Consider the following 22,494-nt stretch of genomic DNA (forward strand, 5'->3'; position numbering starts at 1 on the left):
TGACTCCATTATTTAACCGCTCACACCTCCAGGGTAACCAAATCTCACCTATCCACACAAAGACATGCCACACACTGGGCACCTTTCAGACACTGGGTGACCTGAGGCATGACCTCTCCACGCCCTGATGATGACCCCCCACCTCCTTCCACCCCCTCTGAGCGTGACCATGCCTTTGGCCTCCCGAAGGTCAAAGCGCCCAAGCAGTCAGTGATCTTTTGGGTGACATCTTCTTCGTGAACCTGGTTTTTAAAGGGCAGTTAACCAAATAGAGGCATGTTTAAAATGTGGAATAAAAACCTTAAACATTGTATTTAATGACAATGGATGCACGCTTTGCATGTTTAACAATCTAGTAAATAAATCGCTGTAAAACGTTAGACAAATGTCACTTCTCTAACGCAGCATTTGCAAAAGAAGACCTCACCCGGACAACCAGCCAAGGGGCCCTGAAACTGAAGCTATTTTCATTTATTTGTGTAGTTTTCAGGCAAAGTAAGTTCTGTTTTTGACCAACATCAATAGAGCTCAAAGGTAAGAAAAAAGAAACAGCCCGCAGTCGAACAGAAGGTCAAGATGCGATGAACCTGGCGATAAAGACGTGTTATCTGTGCACTGGGCGGTGCGGCAGGACAGAATTTCAGCTGCCATTTGACAAATGAGAAGCACTTTTGCTTCAAGCACACGTAATCAGGCAGATCCTAACAGGACCATTATCCTTCAGATCTGATGTCAGAACAGCAACGTTGGACTCAGCAGGGCTTGACTGAGCCTCTTCACTCGTGGTTGTGATCCAGAGCTTTTCTTATAGCCATATTTCAAGCCTCTGATGACGGATGCTTTTGACACCTTCAGGAACACCGACACAGATCATTAGCGTCATTAGTAATGTCATGTGATACCGGACTGCAGAGTACTGGCAGGAAACAGAGGGGGACCTATTTGTCAGAAGTGGCTCTCTAGTGCTCCTGCACCTTTCCTTTTTTTTTTTTTTTTCCCCCAGAGTTTGTGGTCGGTACAGTACTGACCTGAGCCTCAAACATCATTGGTGAATGTACACAAGCCAGCCACACAGGTGAAGGTGATACTTGGAGCCAGCTGCCCCTAGTCGGGATTATCGGGCTTAAGTGTACCGGAGGCAGGAGAAGGCTAAACATGGCCCTGACACTGAGGAAACAATGGCTCCTAATAAAGCAAAGCTGACAGGACAGAGAGAGCTTTTACTGGATCAGACGCTAATGGTGAAAACCGGCTCTTGTATTGATTAAGCATTGTTCTTACGAGCTCTTAGGGGCGAGTGAAAGTTCTGGCACCGAGGTGATATGATAACAGCACACAGATCAGCAAAATAAAAGCTGCGGGGGCAGATTTGAGGGATACGGTACCATGACTGGAACCACAGGGAGAACAGACAGTGCTTCTAAAGGTGTCGAATGACCGTCTCTGCTCCATGATCCAAGAGGATGGTGAGCCGGACTCATCCTGCAAGTGTACAAAAGATTGAAAATAATAAATTAAAGTCCATTATGGCTCTTACATTCCAGGTTTAAATCAATGTATTTATAATAAACAACTGCATGAATTATGGTTCCTGTAGTCTTTACTCCTCTTCCTACCCACCTGACTGCATACCACTGCTTTCTCCCTCTAACTAATACATGATCGACTGAGTGGACTCTCATCCCTGCGAGGTGCATTATGCAAATATGAGCCCAGCTCTGGGCACTCCAGCTCCTCATTGTGGTTTTGGCATTATTGCAGGGGGGCTTATGAGTCTCATTCATGCTTTTCAGGGGGGCTCTCGCTCATCTGTCATAAAGGGGAGATTAATGGTAGATCGTGTGGAGCACCTGTGACCATTCCCCTGCAGCTCAGCATGCACAAGCCCTGTTTACCCCCTGACCCCTCAACCCTTGTCTGATCCTAGAGGTGGTGCCGCATCCTCTAAAAGAATCACACAGCGCCGACTATTTAGCTGAGCGAAACCCCCCCCATAAGAGAGGTTGCCTGCTCCCGTACAGTCAAAGCTCCCCCCACCCTTCTTGTGCAGCCCGTGACTGATTAACCACACACCTGCTGCACGCCGCGTGCCCTGTGTTATATTGTGTCTCAATTATCAACAACAATTTGGCTCCTCTTACTGGAATGACAGTTATAAATATGCACCGGTTCAACGTTGTGAAAGGGGGTCTTTGTGCGGGACAGAGCCTGCATGTTCCAACTTCTGGAGCCATTGTCTGCTTAGAAATGAAGCCGCAGTGTTTGCTCACAACAAGGCGAAGCGCTTCTTTTTTTTTTCAGGAGGAAATCTGATGGAGGGAAGGGGCAGGAGAGAGAGAGACTCACCGATTTGTTTTGCACGGCTCTGCGTGCAGGGTCACACCTTTCAGAGACGCTGCCAGCTGTGAGGGGCCTCGGGGCACCTGACAAAATCACACAGGAGACGGCGTCAAGCCAAAGAGAGAGGAAGCGATTATGTTTGCAATTGCCAGCCGGCGTGCTTCCATGCATGAGTGTACATAAGTATCGGCCTCCTCGCACACTTGTATGTCTTTTGTACTCAAGCGTGTGTGCACACTGCGCAGATATGAGCAATGCAGTGTATTAGGCCCAATTATAGCTCTTAATCTCTGAGCAAATAATGGCAAAAAAATGGAGTAACAAAACAGCAGAGGAGCACCTGTCCACAGAAGTGTGCCAGGTGCAAAAACTGTGCTGGAGACACAGAAAGGGAAGACGAGCTTCCAGCAGACAGATTTTCTTCCTGTAAACATCAGTCATACACAGGCATGACAACCAAACACAAAACCGGCCTATTTTGCCATTGTTGGAGTTTTCTTTTTTCACATTCCACTTGCGATTTGGGAGCATGTAGACAGATTGGCCCTTATTTGTCCAGGTTTTGAGATATCAGCATGGAGGTCCGAGGAATTCCAGTTCTTATTTCAGTGTTTGCATAAAAGCGGGAGAACAATCTACTGTAAAGCCTGGACAAACAAATGGAAAACTAGATGCCACATTTCCATCTCCCACAGAGATGACACACTGGTTTCAGGGCCTTAGACAAAGTTTCACTCAAATCTGTGCACAAAAAACATCCAAATGAATCAATCTGACGCTACAGTCAGGATCCATTTGGATTTAAGTGTCAAATCTGTGTGCATTTTTAATGAAAAAAACCCCAGTTACCCCCACTGATCACCTTGAAGGTAATGATCGTCAGGCTGCATACCACTGGAGTTCAGAGGGAGATGTTACTTCATAACTTGTTTGGACTTTTAAACGTCTATGTTGTTTATCTCGCCCTCTCCCTTGTTATCAGACTATAAACAACAGACCCTGTGCTAAATGGCTTTTCTTCTCATTTTCTTATCCATTGTTGTGTATGCTGTGTTTGACTTTGGTGTCTCCGGCTATCTTTGTCGGACTTTCCCGGTTAATGATCCACCCCAGCGGTTTGATCTTTATTAATACGGCACATCCTGATATGCCTATAAACCTTTCGTCTGAGCTGCCACACCTTCACAGAGAAGCAGTTAAGAGCTCGCAGCGGCATGCCGGGGAGCAGATGAGAGGCGGTATCACGGCTTGTTAAAAAAAAGCCGCTGGATGCCATAAAGGCATCGCTCGAACTCAAGGCTGAGGAAACACACCTCCAGTGTCACGTCACACAAGCACGTATCCGCGGACGCACCTGCCTTCTTCTCCCTGTTATTAAAACGACGGTTTCTGCTTATCAAACGATCTCCTTTAAACTGTAAATTTGTCGCAGCACAACGCTCGCAGTAACTGAGATTGTTTAATAAATGCAATGGTTACAGTCCCAAGTTTGAAATTTGGCACAAATAAATCAGAGAATTTGGTGGCGAGATGCTGACTGAAGCAACGCATTTTTATGTCTTCATGCAGTGTTGAATCTAGTTTAGCTTCCAATTGTGAACTTCCTCTTTTGACTTCCTTTCCATCTGGCTTCTGGAAAGCTGGCAGTTTTGGAGAATCTTCAACCAGGTTTTCATTTAGAGAGGGATTTCTTCAGTAAAAAGACAGCACATGCATACATACTGCTCCACATCTTCTGGTGCATTGTGGGTATACCTGAGGATGTCAGTCCTGCATCATACTGCATCCTGAAACCAGACCAATCCTGCGAAGGTGATGGCTCTTCGTCCTCCGGCTCCACTCGCTTCAGAAGGAGCAGCTGGACCCGGGACATGGAGCTGAGGTTCCCAGATTGGCAGCCCACTGTCAGCGCAGCCAGGCCTGGAGACAGTTCTGCAGGGAGGAAAACAGCCTGCAGCATTCCCCCAAAACACTTCTGTACAGTTACAGGTTTGGTCATTTGTCTAAACACACAACAACTCAGATGTTCAACACAGCTGCAAAAAATGAGTAGAAAAACAAGTTATTATATTTAATCTACAAACACAAATTAGTTCTGCCGCTAATGGCTCTGGGAGGTGCGGGCGGGGGGGGAGGGGTTGTTATTGTGACCGTGTATGCTATCTGACATCATGCGGCACGTTCACATCTGTTCCAGAAGCTGAGCTGTTTCTGGACAAACTCTTCAAACTCTTTGTTTCCAGGACGGTTCATAAAAGGAAATTTAAACATGCGATCACTGGAGGGAAGTCAAGGGAAACCGACCGAAACCTGCCAGATTAACCAGTAAATAATGGTGTACCATATACTACAACTGTAACTTAAAGTCCTCCGTAAAAAAACACAACTCGTCATCATTTTTAATGTGTATAAAATCTCCTTTAACAAGCCTAAAACAAACAGTAAACAACCCATAATCTGACAGGCTGGCGCTTGTGTACATACTATTAAAATCTACAACCGTTGACCTTTCAAAATAATTAGATTGAGTGACTCGCTTAACTGGATTATGAAATTACTGTAGACTACACTCACATTCACTCCGCACAATCCCCCACCCCCAGAGGCAGACTCACCCCCTCCTCATCCCACACACACCCCCATCCCGTGGGCTCCAAAGTTCTCATCGTCACACCCAATTAAAAGCGGATCGATGACAGCATGGCTCCGTGCCAATGCAAATCCCCAGCCCACGCTGGCTGGGTGTGGAGGGGATTTCACATGACACGTTGGGCTGTTGCGGCAGGTACCCCGCCCCACACACACACACACACACACACACACACACACACACACACACATACACACACACACGTAGATCCACTTACTGTTACTTTACCGTCACTTTAAAATGATGCTTTCAGAAATGTGTTATGTTTTTTTTGCTCCCGTTCTCACCTATAGGATGGTGCCCACTCACGCTCGGCTGAAGTGTTTTCAGTTGGGACAGGACACACGAAGGTGTGCTGCTGCGCAGTTCAGTAATCCTCCAGGTGAGGAGGAGGAACTGTCACTGTTGGCTGATAAATTAAGCAGTCGTTGGGAGGAAATCCCTGGGATGGTCGTGGGTGTAACAGAACCGTGGTCAGACACGCTTTCAATTAGGCCGAGTCTTATTGCACCAGCAGACCAAAGCAGCCGTGAGATCGAGGGACACTCGGCAAACAACAGAGGAGATAACGGACGACTAATCTCGTGATTAAGGTGTCGGAAACGCCACTCACCACCCACTCGGGGGCAGGGCGGCAAGAATAACACAGTTTTGATGTACATTAGAGGTTGTTCAGATGAGCTGGACCATCACAGTCATTTCTACACTGCTTATTAAACTGTCCAATGGGCCAGCATTTAAGTGGAAATGCCCAACAATAGCTGGGTAATTGTCCAGACATAAAGAAGATGACGCGATACAGTTACGGTTAGGTGGAATTACCATGAGTAAGAGTGAAGCTGCAATCCTGGGAACGTTTCCAGATTCATATTACAGTGTTAACAAGTAAAAGATGTGTATCAAGATATGAAGCTTGAGCAATCAAATAAAATAATGAATTTTTACATTTACACAACTGATACACATGCATTCCACTGAAATGCTTCTGTGTGAGGTTTTCATTTCCATGTTGATGCTCTGGATATTCTAGTTTTTAACGATCTTGTTTCTGGCCCTTGGTGTTTAATTTTTAAATCAGTCTGAAACAGATTTATTTATTTTTTGTTTGAGGAGCTGCAAAAGGAGCCAGTGTGGCTGGTTTTATTATTGATCATGCACTGGTGGAGAAAAGTCTCTAATCATTTGGGTACAATTGTGATAAATTATGTTCATATTTTATGAAAAAGAAATCTGCCGACTGAACTTTTAAATCGGCTACAGTCCGTACAGATTTAACATGCCCTCCAGGTCAGCCTGATAAAAATCAGTCTGTAGAATTAGCTCGCAGTTGGTGGAGCTTTTGGTTGCCTGTTGATTTTTATCATGCTGTGGTTGCCTTGGCAGCGGCCGCCCTGCTACCATCCTGGAGGTCAAAGGTCACACGGGGTCAGATGTGGGGTCTGGGTCAAGAAAGCAGGTTAAACACCTTGTCAGGGATTAGCAGGCTATGAGGGAGGTGGAGGAAGTCTTCATTGGTTAATGTCTCGCTGAATCACCCCCAGGACACACACACACTAACAGAGGCATGCACACGCACATCACATTTACTCTTCTTTTGTTGGCCAACATGTGCTGATACAAAGACGCGACATGGTGAGTGCTCAGATAAGCCCATCCCTGTCTGTAACAAGCCAGAGGAAGGAGAGCATGTCTGATTGAGACGTTGCTGGGGTGGGGGGTCCACACAGAGATGGAAACGGCAACAAACAAAAACAAAGACGCCAGGCAGGCAGTTATGATGTTTTAAAGATGTTGAGATGTTACTGGGAGATGAGTCAGGAAAAAGTTTCCAGCTAACTTCAGGTTTAGTGATAATAGTCTGGCAAAGTGTTTAATATCAATGTTGTCACTCAAGAGCAAAATGCAGCTGGAGTGCTACAAATCTTTGTCCTCGTTTGTCCACCGTCTTTCAAATGCTGCTGTAACCTGCTAACATGCTAATAATGCCCGGATAAACCAGCTAATGTTCGCTAGCAGTAAGCGTTGGGTTTTTATGCTCACGTTTCTTGTGTGTTTGTGTGTCTACCTGTATCAGGTGAAGCAGATCTGGGTGAGTCCCACGGCTGGTAGAGGGACGGACAGGAGGGTGATCGAGGGGCGATGGCCTCCAGTTCATCAAACAGGTGCGACTGAGTGCAGCTGAGCTCAGAGGAGCGTGATGAAGCGCTGCTGCAGCATCCTGCAATGGCACCGAGTGGGTGTATTATGTCATGATGTGAGTTGTATTGATGAGAAATAAATGCAACTGTAATTGTTCCAATAGGCATAGTGGTTTGCTTATATAATAAAGAAATACCACGAGAGCAAAATCAGCACGGCAAAAAGGTGCAGTTCAGCAAATTGCTCTTTGGTGATGCAGCCTATGCTTAATTAATTTGTATAGTTGTTTTTTTAAATTTTACATCAGGTTTAGAGGGAAGATACAAGAGGCAGCTAAAAGCTCCTCCCTCAGATGCAGCTTTCAGATGAACAATCTCATCCGGTTACTGTAGCAGGTTCAGCCAAAGTTTGTCCCCTCCACAAATCTCCCAACACAAACCCAAGACCTCCACCAGCAAAGCCCCCGAGGCGAGGCCTGAATACGGCTCTGAGGTCGTGCTTACAGTTGGATTTCGGGGCCAAAACCATCTCATCTCACCTTCAATACACATGGAGCAGGAAGTCCTGTCCTAAAGCTCTAATTACCAAAGACCCCACTCAAAGGATTGGCAAAACCTGTCAAAACAATCACTGATCACTTATCTCCTCTCAGACCATCACAACAACACTGCTTCACTCTGCCTGCTCCAGGAATCAGAGGATTAGTGAGTGAAACTGTTGCACTGGGTGGCGTGTTTTGTCGTCGCTCTGAAAGAGGCTTTTTGGGGCTTTTCTCACATTAGAAATGCAGAACAGCTTGGCCCGCACAAAAGGATAATATATACAGAGTCTCTAAAAGGAAAAGGCAAACTCAGCTCCTTCTCGACTGCCCACATGGACAAGTATAAATGTACACATGAAGCCACACTCGCACGGTCAAGTATGTGAGCAACCATCTACACACACTATTGTGCAACTGAGCGCTCTACTCAGGCACACAATGGAGGGACTTGACTTGACTCTTCAAAGCATATTGCTGCTGTCAAATCGGCTGTCACTCACAGCAGACCGGGGCGAGTTTTTCAGGGAGGTTAAAGGTGACTCTCGGGGGTCAGCAGGCTTGATACGACAGAATCATGGGCAGACAAGGCCCCTCTCTGTGCGCTCTTTTCCTGGTCACAGCGCTGGGCTAATAAGCTGTGAGTGGAGAGGCCGGGCCAGGTCAGCAAAGAGCCCTCCGTCATTGTCAAGGACAGTAACACCCTGAAGCTGAGGGTCACTGCATGGACAATATGAAGGTTGGAAAAATCCTCCTGGGGGTCAGAGAGGGCTGAGAAAGATGAGAAATCTCCCATCAGCCTCTGCAGCAAAATACTGTACCGTGTCTGTGCAACATTACCGCCAACATCAAGAGATATTTTGACAAAGATTTTTTTTCTTGTAATAATTTGCTGTTTCAGAAAGCCCATGAACTGAGGTGGATATTAAAATAGAAGGAGCAAATCTGAGTAAGGCTACAAAAGAAATTCTTTGGCAGTAAAGCTTCAGTGGCCTCAACAATCTGACATTTCAGACATTTAAAACAAGCAGGACTATGGCTGTTAACCAAAGCCAGCTCCAGAGCTCCTCTGAGAAGGTTCCGGGCTGTCACTGCAGCACTCCTCCTGCCAGACTCCTGACACCAGTCAAACATCTCTGAAGAGACCTGAAAATGACTGTCCATTGTTGATCGCAGTCCAACCTGCGAGGACAACAGGCAACATAACCCTCAGCCAGGGGTGCCAAGCTTGTTTCTTCATACCCAAGAAGCTAACTACTGAGTAAGGAGGCTGATACGTGTGCAACAGCGTACCTTTTCCAGTACATTTACTTCTAATGTGGACATGATTTTAGGTAACTGGCTTTCCTTTAATTAACAACACACTATCTTATAAGTTTAACTCACAAAATTCTGTCCCACACTGCACCTGGGATTCTGCCAAGTGGTTCGTCACGGCAACCAGACCTACCAAAGTAACCCCCGAGTTGCAATAAAGCAAATGCATCCTCTGAGCTGTACACTGAGGCCACATTGAGCTTGAATTGTCTCCATCTGCAGCGAAATAAATGAACTTGTGACACTTGCTCTGTCTCTGCCGTGAAGAGAACAGCGTGCCCCGATCACAGCAAAGGCCCCCCTGCAGCACCGCGCCACGCAGAGAACAGTAGACGTCTCTGATAGAAAAAAAAATCCCTACACAATTTCCACATTGTTTGCTTTCTTTGATAAAGTTCCTGGAGGAGTCAGATGTCAGTGGCCCTGTCCTTTATCCCCACTGGGAATGGTAAATTAGCATCCGCAGGAAAGCTGCAGAGGTATTCTATTGTGTTCTGCCGTCAGAGAGCGGTGGTCAGTGTGGATTTATGACCGTCGGCAGCACGTCTCCCTCCCATAGCCCAGAGAATAGCGAAGGCACGGGGGTGCTGAGGCTCAGAGGCACAGCGCACGAGGTAGGCACCCCGACTCGTATTGTTGGGGCCTCGCGCCTTTGAGTGGGGAATCAAACGGTACCAGCTTTTCATCAAAAGCCTTCCTTTCTATTGCTGATTTAAAGGAAAAGAAAAGGTTTTTGTGTTATTTATTATGGGGAGGGAGGAGGTGGGAAAAACAGGCTGACAGCGGCGCTTTCACACGTGTTGATGGGGGCAGGCGCATCAGAAAGGCGCACTATGGAGGCAGGTTTTTAATTCTGTCTGGCCCAGCGTCTTTGTATGTGGGTGGATGTCCAGTGATGTTTGGGACAATCCGACTGCAAAGAATGTGGGCAGGAGCGGAGCGCCGTGAAGGGAGGAGGCTGTGAACGCTCCATATGTGACGGTGCTCATTTCTCACCTCTGACAGGGGAAATAGGAGGCAGGACAGGCCATCGATGAGACTCCATCCGAGCCACAGATGCAGAAGGGGTCAGTCCTGGGCCTGACCCTGACTGGGGTGTGCTCCTCTGAGGGCTTGGGCAGGAGGACCAAGTGGTGGAAGGAAATTCCAGGGTAGCGAGGCCATGATCAGAATCTAAGCACGGCTCATATGGGGGATGTACAGATGCCTCTTTGGAGAGATTTTCTTCACTTTGTTGTTTAGGTGACTGATCAATAACTCCAGATAGTGTGCGAGGGCATAGGGGACTGAGCTGGCCAAAGATGGGTTCACACAGAATAGAGGTGTTTGGAATATTCCCAGATGAGCAGGGCTGGCTAGATCCAGGAGAGAGATGGGAAGCCAGTGGTGATCCCACCCCCAGACACGGCTGGAGCGGTGAGAAGGCGCCACGTTCTGGTTCCGAGTCCCTGGCGTCTGCTGCGTAATAAGAGAAGAAAAGTAATTAAACAGAAATGTTGCCATCATTGGGTGATGGACAAGACAGTGATCCTGATGTTGCTTTTTGGATTTTGCAATATTGTATAGCACTTAAGCTTTAAGCCTTCCAGGCTAAAGCTAAGTCCAGTTTAGATTTACCAGACAGCCCACTGATCCAGCCACTGAGGTTGGTGCTCCGGCTGAAAACACTAGAAGGGGCTTGACTATAATCTGAGGAAGACCCTTGTGAGAGGGTGGAGGGTGGTGAAGGTGAGCACACTGGCCCAGACGACTTAAGATGAAGCTTCATGGATTCCATGAGAGACACCGGTGCCTCCTTTGTCTGAACTTTAATGTTTTCATCCACCGGAGGATGAGTGTTGTTGGGAGAGGCTCCGTCACTGTCTACTTTGACTTGTTGCCCTTCAGAGTTGAGAAAAGGGGTGTTTTGGAGTGGAGGTGTTGGATTAAAGGTGGATGGTGGTGGAGCGGAGGGCACTGGAAGATGGGGAAGAAGAACTGGGCGCCGTCCTTGGTTCAATCTCCCACTTCTTCTGTTCTCTGCTTTGAGATTCAACAACCCTTCAAGAAAGAAAAGATATATATTTCAAAATTCATACAAATTATCCACGCTTTGTAAAGAAAAGAAACTTCATTTCTACATCTCTGAATAACCACAAATTCAATAGGTCAGATTTAAAGGAGCTAAAATCTGCTTCTGACACTTAGATTCCCACTGCAGCAAACATTTGTACCCCTGCTGGGTGGGTCGTCGCGCTAACAAAGGCAGCAAAAAACTGCCCCGCTGGTGCAGCTGCCCGTTTCCAAGCTCAACATTCAGCACGGCAGTGAGACCCGAGGGCAGTTCTGTTTGTTTTTGTGTGCGCTTCCTTGTATTTGACAGGGCAACTTAAAGGAAATTCCCTCAAAAAAGGAAAAATTATTATGAATCTGCCCTTTGTATGTATTTTGGTACTAAACACATTTGACCGATGGGCATCAACAAATTTGGCACGTGGAGCATCGTCTTGTACATCTTTACTTCTTCCTACCACAATCATTAACTCAACTCCTCCTCCTTTTCCTTCTGATCATCTCTTTTCATCCCTCTCTGGTTCTGGCCGGCAAACATCAACTCCATCCTGCGACGCCCATTTCCATTTCGCCCCTTTGCACACCCCTTCCATTCTCTGATTCTATTCTGGTGTTGACCACTGAGAGGGTGTGTGTCGAGACTGAGCGTGTGTGAGATTGGGTGGTGGTGGTGTGGTGGGGGGGGGTGAGGGGGGTTGGACAATCTGCTCTTGTTTCCTGGGGGTCTGCCACTGAGAGGAGTCAGCACGGGAGGATAAAGAGTAGACGCTGGAGAGCACATTTCTGCACTACCTCCTCTTACAATGCCCCGCCATTCCCATCTGTTACACACTCGCTCAAGTGCGTGTGAACATGCACATGTGTGTGTGCTGACATGTGCATGAATGACGGGTGTCAGAGCGCAAAGTCACGACGCTGGGTGCTGCGTGTTCCTTCAGGGAGTGGGGTTAAGGGTGATTGTGAGGGGGCCAACCACCATATGGTAGAATAATTAGTATTAAACCACAGTGGTGAGAACACCCCCCCCCCCCCCCCCACAGGCATGGTGAAAGCCATGCCCTGCTGAGGAGCAGAGGCGTGTGCTTGGAAAGATGCCTTCACATCTGAGGCCAGACTGAAAGGCCTTTCAGTCCCACCAGAAGACCACCAGGAGGGTGGCGCTGTGGGCACTTCCTTGCCAGAGAGGAGATTTGGACGTAACCAAACCACAACGAAGCAGAGAGGGGGGGGGGCTAGAGAGAGATTAGGAGCTAATGACGAGCCTGGTGGCCTTGACCTATGCAGCTTTAAGAGATGAAGAAAAGGGGGGAAGAGAGAAATCCTTAATGAGCACTACTGTGGAGTCAAAGGAGCTCCTGACCACCTCCTGTTGTGGATGTGATGGTGTGAAAGCACCAGGTGTTGTGTTGGTAAGCCTCACTCTCCAGGGTTTGCGCCTTTGCATCTGGGGGAGCAAGAGTGCACGTGTTTGTCGTCCTTCCCTGGAAAAGAGGAGGCCGTCTGGACTTGGAGGTCTGGAAACACTGAGGCCTGTGGTCCTCAGGATGGACTTTCATGTGGGACAAGAACCGTGGACACAGTGAGGGACAATCATAGGGACGTTCACGGGCCTGGAAAACAAAAATACAGTTGATGTCTTGTCTGAGAAGAATCAGAAGATGAAGCTCACAGACAGGCTGGTAGGATCAATTATCTCCAAGAACCAGAACTATACTTGGATTAAAATGTTATCAGGGTAGAACTTTAACCTAAATCCAACACTGAAATTGTCCGGCCGTCTTTCTTCATAAATCACTGTATTGTACTGATGGGCTACTCTCTGCCCCAACTGAATGCCTCTGGTGGGCACTACAGAGCACAGAGAACAGAAAAAAGCAACTAATGTTTCCACTGGGATAAAGAGCACACTAAAAACCAAGTAGATAAATTTTTCACAATATTCTAAAAATGAAACAAGGTATTTACATGAAAAATTAGGTAACTGTAAAATATAATTATTAAACAACATATAATTAATTCAAACAATAAATTCATGATGCAAAACTTCAAGAAAAAAAGCATTTGAACCATTAATGTCTTAATAGTCATGTAATTGGGTTTTTCATGTGCCAGTGTCAAGTTTTATGTAAAAGCTGCTGATTAAACTTGATCTTTCTAAACCAAATGTTCTTGTTCAGGATAATTCCACTCATTATTTAGCTGTTTTCCTTTTAAACGTGCTGGATTATCGTGTCCAATTTTGTGCACAACAAAACAAGCCTGAAAGAGGAAGTCTGCCGTCAGTGGACGATTCAAACGACGCCTGCTGCCACCACTGCCCCCTTGTGTTCAAAAAACAGATCGCACCTCTCCCTGAGCACAAACACTACTGGATTCATAAAGAATGGTAGAAATTAATGTGAAGGTGACAAACTCTGTGAGAATACAGCTTCGGGACAGAGGAGATTAACTAGGCAGGATGGTCAACACTGGGGGAGGACAGCCGGTGAAAAATGCAGCGCAGCCCTGGTGCCAGTGACTCACTGAGGGAAGTTTATAAAGTAAACATTTGTAATTAATGGTCCACAGAGGCACGGTTTTATTTGACTTCATGAAAAGCAAAGTTCAGCTGCTCAACTGTTTAGCACATGATAAATAACTGAAAACTCACGCCTGTCTGAATACAGTAGTGAGGCCTTTAGACGGAGACACGGTGTGGGGGGGGGGACTGTTAATGTCTGACACACACACAGTGAGGATCAGCTTTTAAATCCCTGCACCATCTCCACCGGCTCCCTTTTCTCAGATCTTAAGGCTTTGCAGATTTGCATTCTTGTGATGTGAAAAGGGAGAAGTGAGGTAGAAAGAGTGGAGCCGGAGCCGGCGACGGGGGCCCTTCATGGTGCTCCTCTTCCTCCCCTACGGCCTCCTCATTACCTGTCACCGAGCACCTGTCAGAAGGTTGAGGAGGGCTTTGTGTTGGGTCGGTGTCATCCAGCCTATGACCCTCTGCACAGCAGGTCTGGGCACGAATGTTTAACAAGTGTCTGTGTACACTGTTTTTTTTGTTTTACAACCTACGCAAAGGCTCCTAATGCATCAATGCACGCGACCACACACCCCAGGGCTGAGATGCAACTACTGTAAACATACTCTTATTTCTTACTGCACGTGGTCACTGATCCACCTGCTGATATCTACCTTTTTAATCCTTTGTCTTAGATTGTCCAGAACTGGGAGAATGCAAGTAACAATGAGGCAGGGCAGTTGTAATTGCAACCTTTAACCAAGAGGGGGCGACTCGATTTATTAAGAATCACATGAGAAATGTCTCTTATTTTTGTTCATTTTTGACACAACTGTTGTCATTACTATTAATCAAACTGATTAAACTGTATACATGTGTATATTTTAAGTGTTCAATGTGGGATCCTGGTTTTGATTCCATCTGTTTAAGGATTTGATACATCTCAAAAACAAAAGTCAGGTTTAGGTCAGAAATTCAGTGAAAATATAAAATGTTAGATATTTTATATTTATATATATTTTAAGCTAGTTTAAGCTAGTTGTTTTTAAGCTAGGTGGCACAATAAATAACTATCTTAAAAACTGCAAATTAAAGGTTAAACAGCAGCAATATTTGCATAGGAAAGAAATGCAAGATATAAAAAGTCAGTGGAAATATAATTTTACTGTCTGGCTAGGCTAACACCTATTGAGACGCACTCTTTACCACACAAAAGTTGCAGTTCTACATCATCCAACTTTTACACAATTTAGTAGAGACACTAGGTAGGATTCCAGACACCCATCAAATAAAACTTGTGTGGGCTCCGTTGGAGACTGCAGGCCCCCAGGAAACAGGCTGACCTCCTGGCGTCAGGCAACCCACACGCTGTCCGCACAATGCCAGAACTGACTAATGTCATTACTGGCCTGTTTGTGGTCAACAGCTCCTTGATTGAGAAGTACATGAAGCGCTGCTGCATGAATGTAGGAAGTCTATTAGTTAGTTAGAGTCCCAGATGGCCTACAGAGGACAGCCTTGCGTGTGCTCCTTAACCCCCCCAGCGCCACCACCTCAGAGCACACGCACATGTACACACAGGCAGTGATACAGACACACTCGCGCATGCACTTAATTACGCTGCCTCCGATTGAACCCGCTGACAGGCGGACGGCTACGAGCTCAGACAGAAGTGTGTCTATGCCCGAGTGTCTGCAGCAACAGAGAATTCTTCAGAGTCGAAGCACAAGAAAGCCAGGCTTAGGCTCTAACAAGGTTAAACCCCTGAAAAAGAGTGACTTTTTAAATCATGGAGATTTGTGTTTCTGTGGGGTGTAATTAGCTTTGCTGCGGGGGAGGTGGGAGGGTGGATGAAGGGCTGGGATGCTGGCGAAGGGGGCCTGGCAAGAGGCGAAACAGGGGACGACGACACTGGGGTGCATTGTGGAGTCCGGCGGATTCAGGGGAGTAAATCTGATTATCAGCTCGTGTCAGAAGCCAGGCTCAGATACAGCTTAGCATTCAAAGTAACTTTCTACTTTCGATGTGAGACAATGGCCCCCCTTCACGGGCCCACAAAGTCCAAGAGAGGCCAGGAACTCTTCCCCTGAAGGCTGACAAAAAATATTCACACTTTATTTAAAGAGGAACTGCTCTGATTTTATACCAGAAGTGGTGTCCACTCTCCACATATCTAGATCTTTCCCATTAATGTTGCCTCGCCCTCCTCCTCCTCCCCAACATGGTGTCTAAAAGTCCTTCCTTCACCATTTGCTGAGACTCTTTTCGCCACGAGCTTTAACGTGTGATCACTTCAAAACAGCAGAGACCTAAATTCCTTTCGCAAAAACACACATTTTAATCTGGTGCTTTGAGCCCTTTTGCCTTGTTTGGGCACCTGTGAAGTCTGATCTGCACCGTCGCATTGCAGCTGGTGTCCCAGGCGACGGGACGGGAGCGCCGACGTCTATATAGAAAGCGGACCATTGGGTCAACAGGCTCTCGCTGGGCGTCTTCGTGTTTGGACAGGGATGCCCGTTTTGTGTTGCTGCTGGACTGGGGCAGATTTACCATCACAATACCCTGAGGAGCGGTTATATACGGCAGGAGCAGTGGAGAGGTGGCACCGGGTGATGCCAGGCCTGATGAACTCGCTGAATGCAGGAGTGATGGAGGCAGTTGAGGATGTAAATGAGGCTGTTAGGGCCAGTGAGTGGCTTTGTCTGCTGACTTTACTTGTTTGTTTAACCAGAGGCCAAGACAGGAAGCCAGCCCACACAGATCTGCTGTCCCCATGGCAACCCCACTGTCGATGGTGGCGCATCCACTCGCAGGCTCTTTTCAGCAAAGGGGAGAGGTGGAGACTTTTGAGTGGCAGAGGAGAGAAAGAAGAGCCGGAGCGTGTGTTTGTGTTTCTTTTTACTGGCCCGTTTCAAAAAACTGGACCGGGATTAAGTTCAAATGGAGCACCGATCATGACAGGAACGCCCCTAAAACGACTGCCACGATATCCGAACCTGTTCCCTTCATGCATTTTCATTTCAAATACCAGAATGAAACCTTAAAAAGTTACCAGTAGACGCAAGTCTCTTCACACTCACTGGGTAATGACGGAGTCTTCTATCCCACAGGATGGCCTTGCTGACAAAAGACATATAAAAGGGCTCCTGCAAGAAATGAACAGAGCAAAAGGTGCATTGATAACAGAATGTGGGGACGGCAGGTTTTAAATTTAAAACGAGTTAAACTGGGAATGATTAGTCATGATAATTCAATAGAGATGAACTCCTTTCAGTGGCTGAGAACAATGAGTGAAAGCACACAGTGAGAGAGCTCTCTAGAGACATTCGGAAGCCACCAGTGCATTAATAACCCCTCTGTCTTGATTACTGAGCTGCTGTGAGGCCTTCCTCTGGTCTGAGCTGCACAAGACTGTGATTGACTCCGCACGCCCACAAAGCCTTTCCAACATCTGCTCACTTTCCAAAGCGTCTGTTCCTCAACTCTTCCCCTTTCTTCCCATCGTGTAGCTTCCTCAGGTCAGTGTGCTGGTTTTCATGGTGAGGGTGCACCAGTTTGACCCACAGAGCAGGGGGACGCTGTGTTAACTCATCAATCACGGGAGACGCCTCACCAGCCCATGCCCAGCAGCCACCAGGCCGGCTCATCCATCTCTCTTTGCGAAACCTGGCAGCTTACAGAAGCACCGACTCAGCTCCAAGTTGGTCCACTCCAGGGAGCAGGAGAGCAGATCCTCCCAGGAATCACCCCTCATTCATGGGCTCTAACCCCAGCCCAGAGTGGGTGACAGGGGGCAAAGGGACTCACAGGGCAGGAGGACAATGGGCCTTGATGTGTGTGTCTCTTCCTCTTTGATGCACTGGCACTGGCGTGGCGCTGGGCTCAATGCTGGGTGTTGTTTCTATGAACGCCACTCGCAAGTACATCATGTACGTTTATGCAGATGGTTCCAGAAATACTCAAGCTCTTGATCCTTAATTGCAGCTGAATAAAGAAAAGCAACAGAAAGAACAACCAGTCCTCCAGTTAATGGCTGTTTGGCGCCGAGTGACCTCGTGGATACCAATTATATGCTGAATGAAGTGGTTTGGGTTTTGGAATAACCTGTGAAAACAATGAGGACTAATGATGTGAACTGAAACAGGAAATACAAGAAAAACAGGAAATAAAGCAAATCAGTTATTATTCTTATTAGTATTAGAATGATCAAGATAATGCTAACTAGCTGACTTACTTCCATTCTCATAGTTAGTTACTCTGTCACCATACATGAAAGCGGGTCCTGAATGATTGTTAAAGATAAGTTTCCACCTCAAAGTAATCCACTTTGAACTAACTTTAGGGTTTCCACAGCAGCACCGTTACTTAATATTAGCAACATGAGCTACAATATCAACCAGAATGGGTGTGTAGTAAAGCGAGCCTCGTCAGCATCATCATAATTCACCACAAAACACAACACAAAATTCGAAACAAAGAGAATCACGCCACCTGTTTTAAACGCTAACTCTCTCTTTGCTTCAGTGAAAATGCCTTATTGAACAGTCCTCCTTCCTTTGACGTCATCGTTTGACCTATCAGCCAAACTAAAAGCATGTTTGCTTTTTCTAAATTGATCAATGAACCTCTTTTTTCTTGCCCAATTCACATGATGAGATTAAGGAGAAACCAAGATGTCCTCCGTCTGCTGGAAGCACCCGAGCAGACAGGAAGCAACGCAGGGGAAAATGTGGTCATATATGGTCAGCCTTATCAATAATGATGAGGTGGAATAGACTATATTAAATTACCAATTTACAGCTAATCACCAAAGTGGTTGCTGCTCTTGCTTGATCCCCTCTCCCACACGTCCTCCTCTTTCTCTGGCGATTCCTCACACCATCTGTCATTCTCATGGGAGCCCTTCCTTCTCTCCCGAACACGGCTCTGGATGGTTTATTAATTCCGTTTGGCCCGATTATGCTCTGTATTTGAGTCGGGGGACATTAATAGACATTTAATCAACGTTCAATTGAGGGGAGGGAGCAGCAGATCAGAGCTCCTCTCACGGGAAAACAGGAAAAAAGGTTCTGCTGCTGACGGATGCTAAATGTCAAAAACTAAACATGTGACATCACTGTTGGGGTCAAGTAGGCCCCCGAAGTCTGTGTGTTTGCATCACAGACAGAAAGAACAACAAAGATGGACAGATAGACTTCTACACACTGTTGGGGAGCTTTAATTTAGCTTCATGCAACCCCCAAGCAGTCAATCCCTAACACGACAATCCTGTTATTACTGATAATAAATGTAAAAGTGACTACTTTCAATACAAACTTGCACGCGTTTACTACCTATGTGCGCCACTAGGGGCGCTACACTTACTTACTTATAAGGATGGATTTTCCAAATTGCTGTCAACCTTTTTTTCATTATTAAAATAGACATTTTTCTTGCTTTACACACTTTCACTATGTGCTTTGTTAGTTTTTATAATTTAAATAATAGATTTATCCATAAGATATATCAAAATCAGCCACCCAACTGTAATGACACTTGACTGAAATTCTAAGGCGTAAATTACGGATTTTGTCTCTAAGCCAATAACCTGAAGACAAAGAGCTACAAAGTTTCCAAAGATCAGACTAAACTTTAAAAGCATACCACAGGGATTCAACAATTCACTGCAACACAACTGACAAGGATGAGCCATCAATGGCAAACAAAAGGCCAGGGTGAACACCTCAGCATGTCTTTAGGCAGGTTAGAGGCAGAGACAGAAGAGAAGAGCATCCAGACTGGGGGAGAGAAAAGCCTGGGGTCAGCTACAATGAGCTGTGAATGTGAGCATCCAACCAATCCTGTTTAATGGGGTTCTGCCGTGGAACGGGTTCCATCCTCCCCTGCATCACCATTTGTGTGTGTTCACGTTGGGGTGCGGGTCAGGAGGCTGCAAGCGCTCTGTGACCCTGAAATGAGCCCTGGGAGTCAGCGGAGAACCCCACTGGCAGGACAGAGATTCTTTTATGCTTTAATCTGCAAGCAAAGGAGATCAATATGGCAACTATTGGTGCTGGGATTGTGAGAGGAGTCCGGTCCAGCCATGTTAGATGTCACACAGGGGGGTTGGCGCACCGTGACAAAAGCATCAGCCTGCTGCCACCAGCAGGCACACTGACCTGTGGGACAGTGGCACACCAGCAGCTAAACTACTTAACATTCATTAGTGTCAGAGAGGTGGACAGATGCTCCGGGTCTTGCGGATCTTCCCTCTAATGTCCTCTACATGGGGTTCATTCAGCAGCGTTTGACGTGTCTTTCATTCGGGATATTGAAGTTGTGGGCGGTGGCGGCAGCGGGGCCGCACAGCTGTGGATTTAGGAAGAGCTGGGTGGGCATGGATAGACTCACCCCGTGCTCGTGGCGTGCGGAGCAGGAGCCGCCTGGCGGCCAGGTGCCGACTGGGCGTCCAGGCAGAGCCAGAGGCTGCCGGTGGTGCCTGAAATCCTGATGTCTGGAAGGACCGTTTCCCCACTGAGGCGCTGCAGCTCGTCTCCTCTCGACCACAGGCATTTTAAATAAAGTCTAGTTTTGCACATTTACTTTAACAAAGTGGACATATTTGCCACCAGAGCCCCTGAATAGTAGAACACTCAAGTAACAAGCAAACCTTTTTAATACTCCTTCCTGCTTAAAGGGGCAGGAACCAGGCAATGCCTCTCTGTGGGAGGCTAAGAACTGTGCTATTTAAATAGCTTATGGCTGTTAATAATTACCAACTTGGTCTAACTCTTTGACTTCTTATGCAAGCAGAGATACTCAAGAAGGCTCCCCTTTGATTTTCCTGCATGTCTGCAGGAAAATATTCGACCCTTCCACCTGGAGCACAAAAACGAGCCTCACCATAAACCAAAGCTTTCAATTAAGAAGTGGACAGCGCTGAGAAAGAGGCCAGAGCAGCGGCCAGGACCAGCTGGACAAAGTGAGGCCTCTCCAGCCTGACTCCAGACACAACATGGATCAGGTTCTGAGCTGCCACACAGCACCATAAATCTCCTGGCCTTAATTACATTACTGGGCATAGAGCGGCTAGCTCTGTGGAAACAACGGGACGCTATCAATTTTACAAATCAGAGCCGAGTCAAGTGTGTGTGCTTTCCTGTGTGTGTGTGTTTGTGTGTGTGTGTGTACTCTGAACAGCCCTCTATCTGCATCTCCAATCAAAGCTTATTATCTGGAGTGAGACTTCACTCTGAGGCTCTTCATATTCAGATTGGCATGCAGGAAAAGCCCAGTAAGTACACACTTAGTGTAATATTAACAAGGGTTGTGGAGCAGTCATTGTTTGCCATGGTGACCAAACCAAACACACTTTGCAGATCAAATATTTCTCTAAAACTTGTTGGAGACTTTGTGGAGATTCTCCAGACAATCTGCGATCAGGATCAACCTCTGCTTCATGTGTCCCTTAATAAAACACCCAAAGGTCTCCATCCATTCGACCCCGCGGGGGCTCCGCACTGGCCTTTCTGGGTAATCCAGAGACGGCAGTTGCGGTTGCTAGGACACCGGGAGAAAATGCACCGAGCGAGGGAAAGCTAGGCTGGAAATCACAGCTATTGTGGAGGGGTTTGAAGAAAACTTGAAAACAGAAATTCAAACCATCAGACCATCCTCCTTTTTTGGTCTCTCTAGTCTCAGAATGTTAAACTACGTCTTCACTAAGCATCTTGGCCAAACAGATATCTGTTAACTTGTTTTTGGAAGCTGGAGACAGTTTCCTGATTTTTCCATCTGCTTAGAGGGTGAATATCAGGCAAGATATTGAACCAAGATAAGGAACAGGAGGATACTAAGATTATTCCCAATCCAAATATTGTTACTTATTTTTAATATCTCAATGAGTTATTGTGAAAATAACGCCCAACTATGCTGCACAAATAGAAATAATGCGTTGTTTTTGTTACAAATTGGAAAAAATAAAGATGTGTGTGCTTTTTAGATGGAAATCTTTTCACTCCCACATTGACACATAAAATAAACACATAAATCAGTGGACAAAAGCTGACAAAGCCTCTCACAAACACATAAAAATACAATTACAAGAGCTTTCATGCACTTCTAAGGAAATCAGCCCTGCCCACAGCGTGCTGCCCTTTGTCATCTGCGGGACCAGAATCAAAGAGCGCTGACCTGCGTCGGCTCTGCCCAGCAGGCCTGCAGGGAGTCCTGCTCTCACTCCAAACCCTGGCGACCATGCCATGCTGGGACCCCCCCCTCCTCCTGCCTCCCTCCACGGTTCGCTCCGTTATTTCCTCATCTCATCAATCTGTCCACTAAGCCCTTTGACACCCGGCACAATATGGTCGCAGTATTTCTCGGATTAGTCTTTCCCTCCTTCAATATGGTTGCACCATTTCAAGATTAGTTAGCTCACCCACATGTGCCTGCTGGGTGCCATCACTGGGAAAGAACTGGGAAGAACCGTTTAAAAGTGGATCTGGGTGAAAAGGGTGGATGCAGCAATGTATTCGGGGTATTCAAGGGCCATTATGTGATGAGATGAGATGCCTCACGTTATTTGTTTCAAAATATTTGTGAATAGTCTGAGCTCACACACTGCGTGGTTTTCTGATGTTTCATCAAATATTCCTTATTCTGCATTTTCTCTGCGGTAAAATACATTGGAAACTCTAAAAACCTTTCTGTAGTGACACTTAAATGAGAACAAAAATAGGTTTGATGGAGCAGATGAAGTTTTTAAACCGTCTAAATGGATTTACTTCAGTTTAAAGGAGACGGAGGACGGGCACATGTCAGTATATCCCCGTCGCTGTGGCTGAACTGGACTCCCTTGAGGACAGACCATTGAATTTATTTTCAAGTGAGGATGAAAGGAAGACTCCAAACCGTGCATGTCGCCTATTCACCGGTGACGCTCTTTAAAGAGAAGGGGAAAAAAGACAGGCAAAA

At 46.5% G+C, this 22,494-nt stretch overlaps 1 protein-coding gene across 6 annotated transcripts in view; it reads right to left on the reverse strand.

Moving 5' to 3' along the window:
- Window positions 1-20,247, reverse strand: part of LOC130519108 (uncharacterized) — a 36,010-nt gene extending 15,763 nt beyond the window's left edge. The window contains exons 1-9 of one of the 6 annotated variants that reach the window (XR_008948229.1): window positions 19,933-20,246; window positions 16,623-16,688; window positions 12,400-12,646; window positions 10,602-11,024; window positions 9,981-10,442; window positions 7,056-7,208; window positions 4,096-4,272; window positions 2,347-2,423; window positions 1,386-1,482 (exon numbers count right to left, since the gene is read on the reverse strand). Coding sequence is in view for 4 of the 6 variants with exons in the window: in XM_057022256.1 (XP_056878236.1) it covers window positions 1,386-1,482; window positions 2,347-2,423; window positions 4,096-4,272; window positions 7,056-7,208; window positions 9,981-10,442; window positions 10,602-11,024; window positions 12,400-12,646; window positions 16,623-16,688; window positions 19,933-20,094 (1,864 nt within the window). In the remaining 2 variants the exon portion in view is untranslated. Of the gene's footprint in view, window positions 1-1,385; window positions 1,483-2,346; window positions 2,424-4,095; window positions 4,273-7,055; window positions 7,209-9,980; window positions 10,443-10,601; window positions 11,025-12,399; window positions 12,647-16,594; window positions 16,689-16,879; window positions 17,626-19,932 lie in introns of those variants that run through there. The other 5 variants (XR_008948230.1, XM_057022259.1, XM_057022256.1 and 2 more) reach the window with 5 other exon arrangements.
- Between the last annotated feature and the right edge of the window lie 2,247 nt (window positions 20,248-22,494).

Source organism: Takifugu flavidus, chromosome 22, assembly GCF_003711565.1.
Source record: "Takifugu flavidus isolate HTHZ2018 chromosome 22, ASM371156v2, whole genome shotgun sequence".
Taxonomy (NCBI): Eukaryota; Metazoa; Chordata; class Actinopteri; order Tetraodontiformes; family Tetraodontidae; genus Takifugu; species Takifugu flavidus.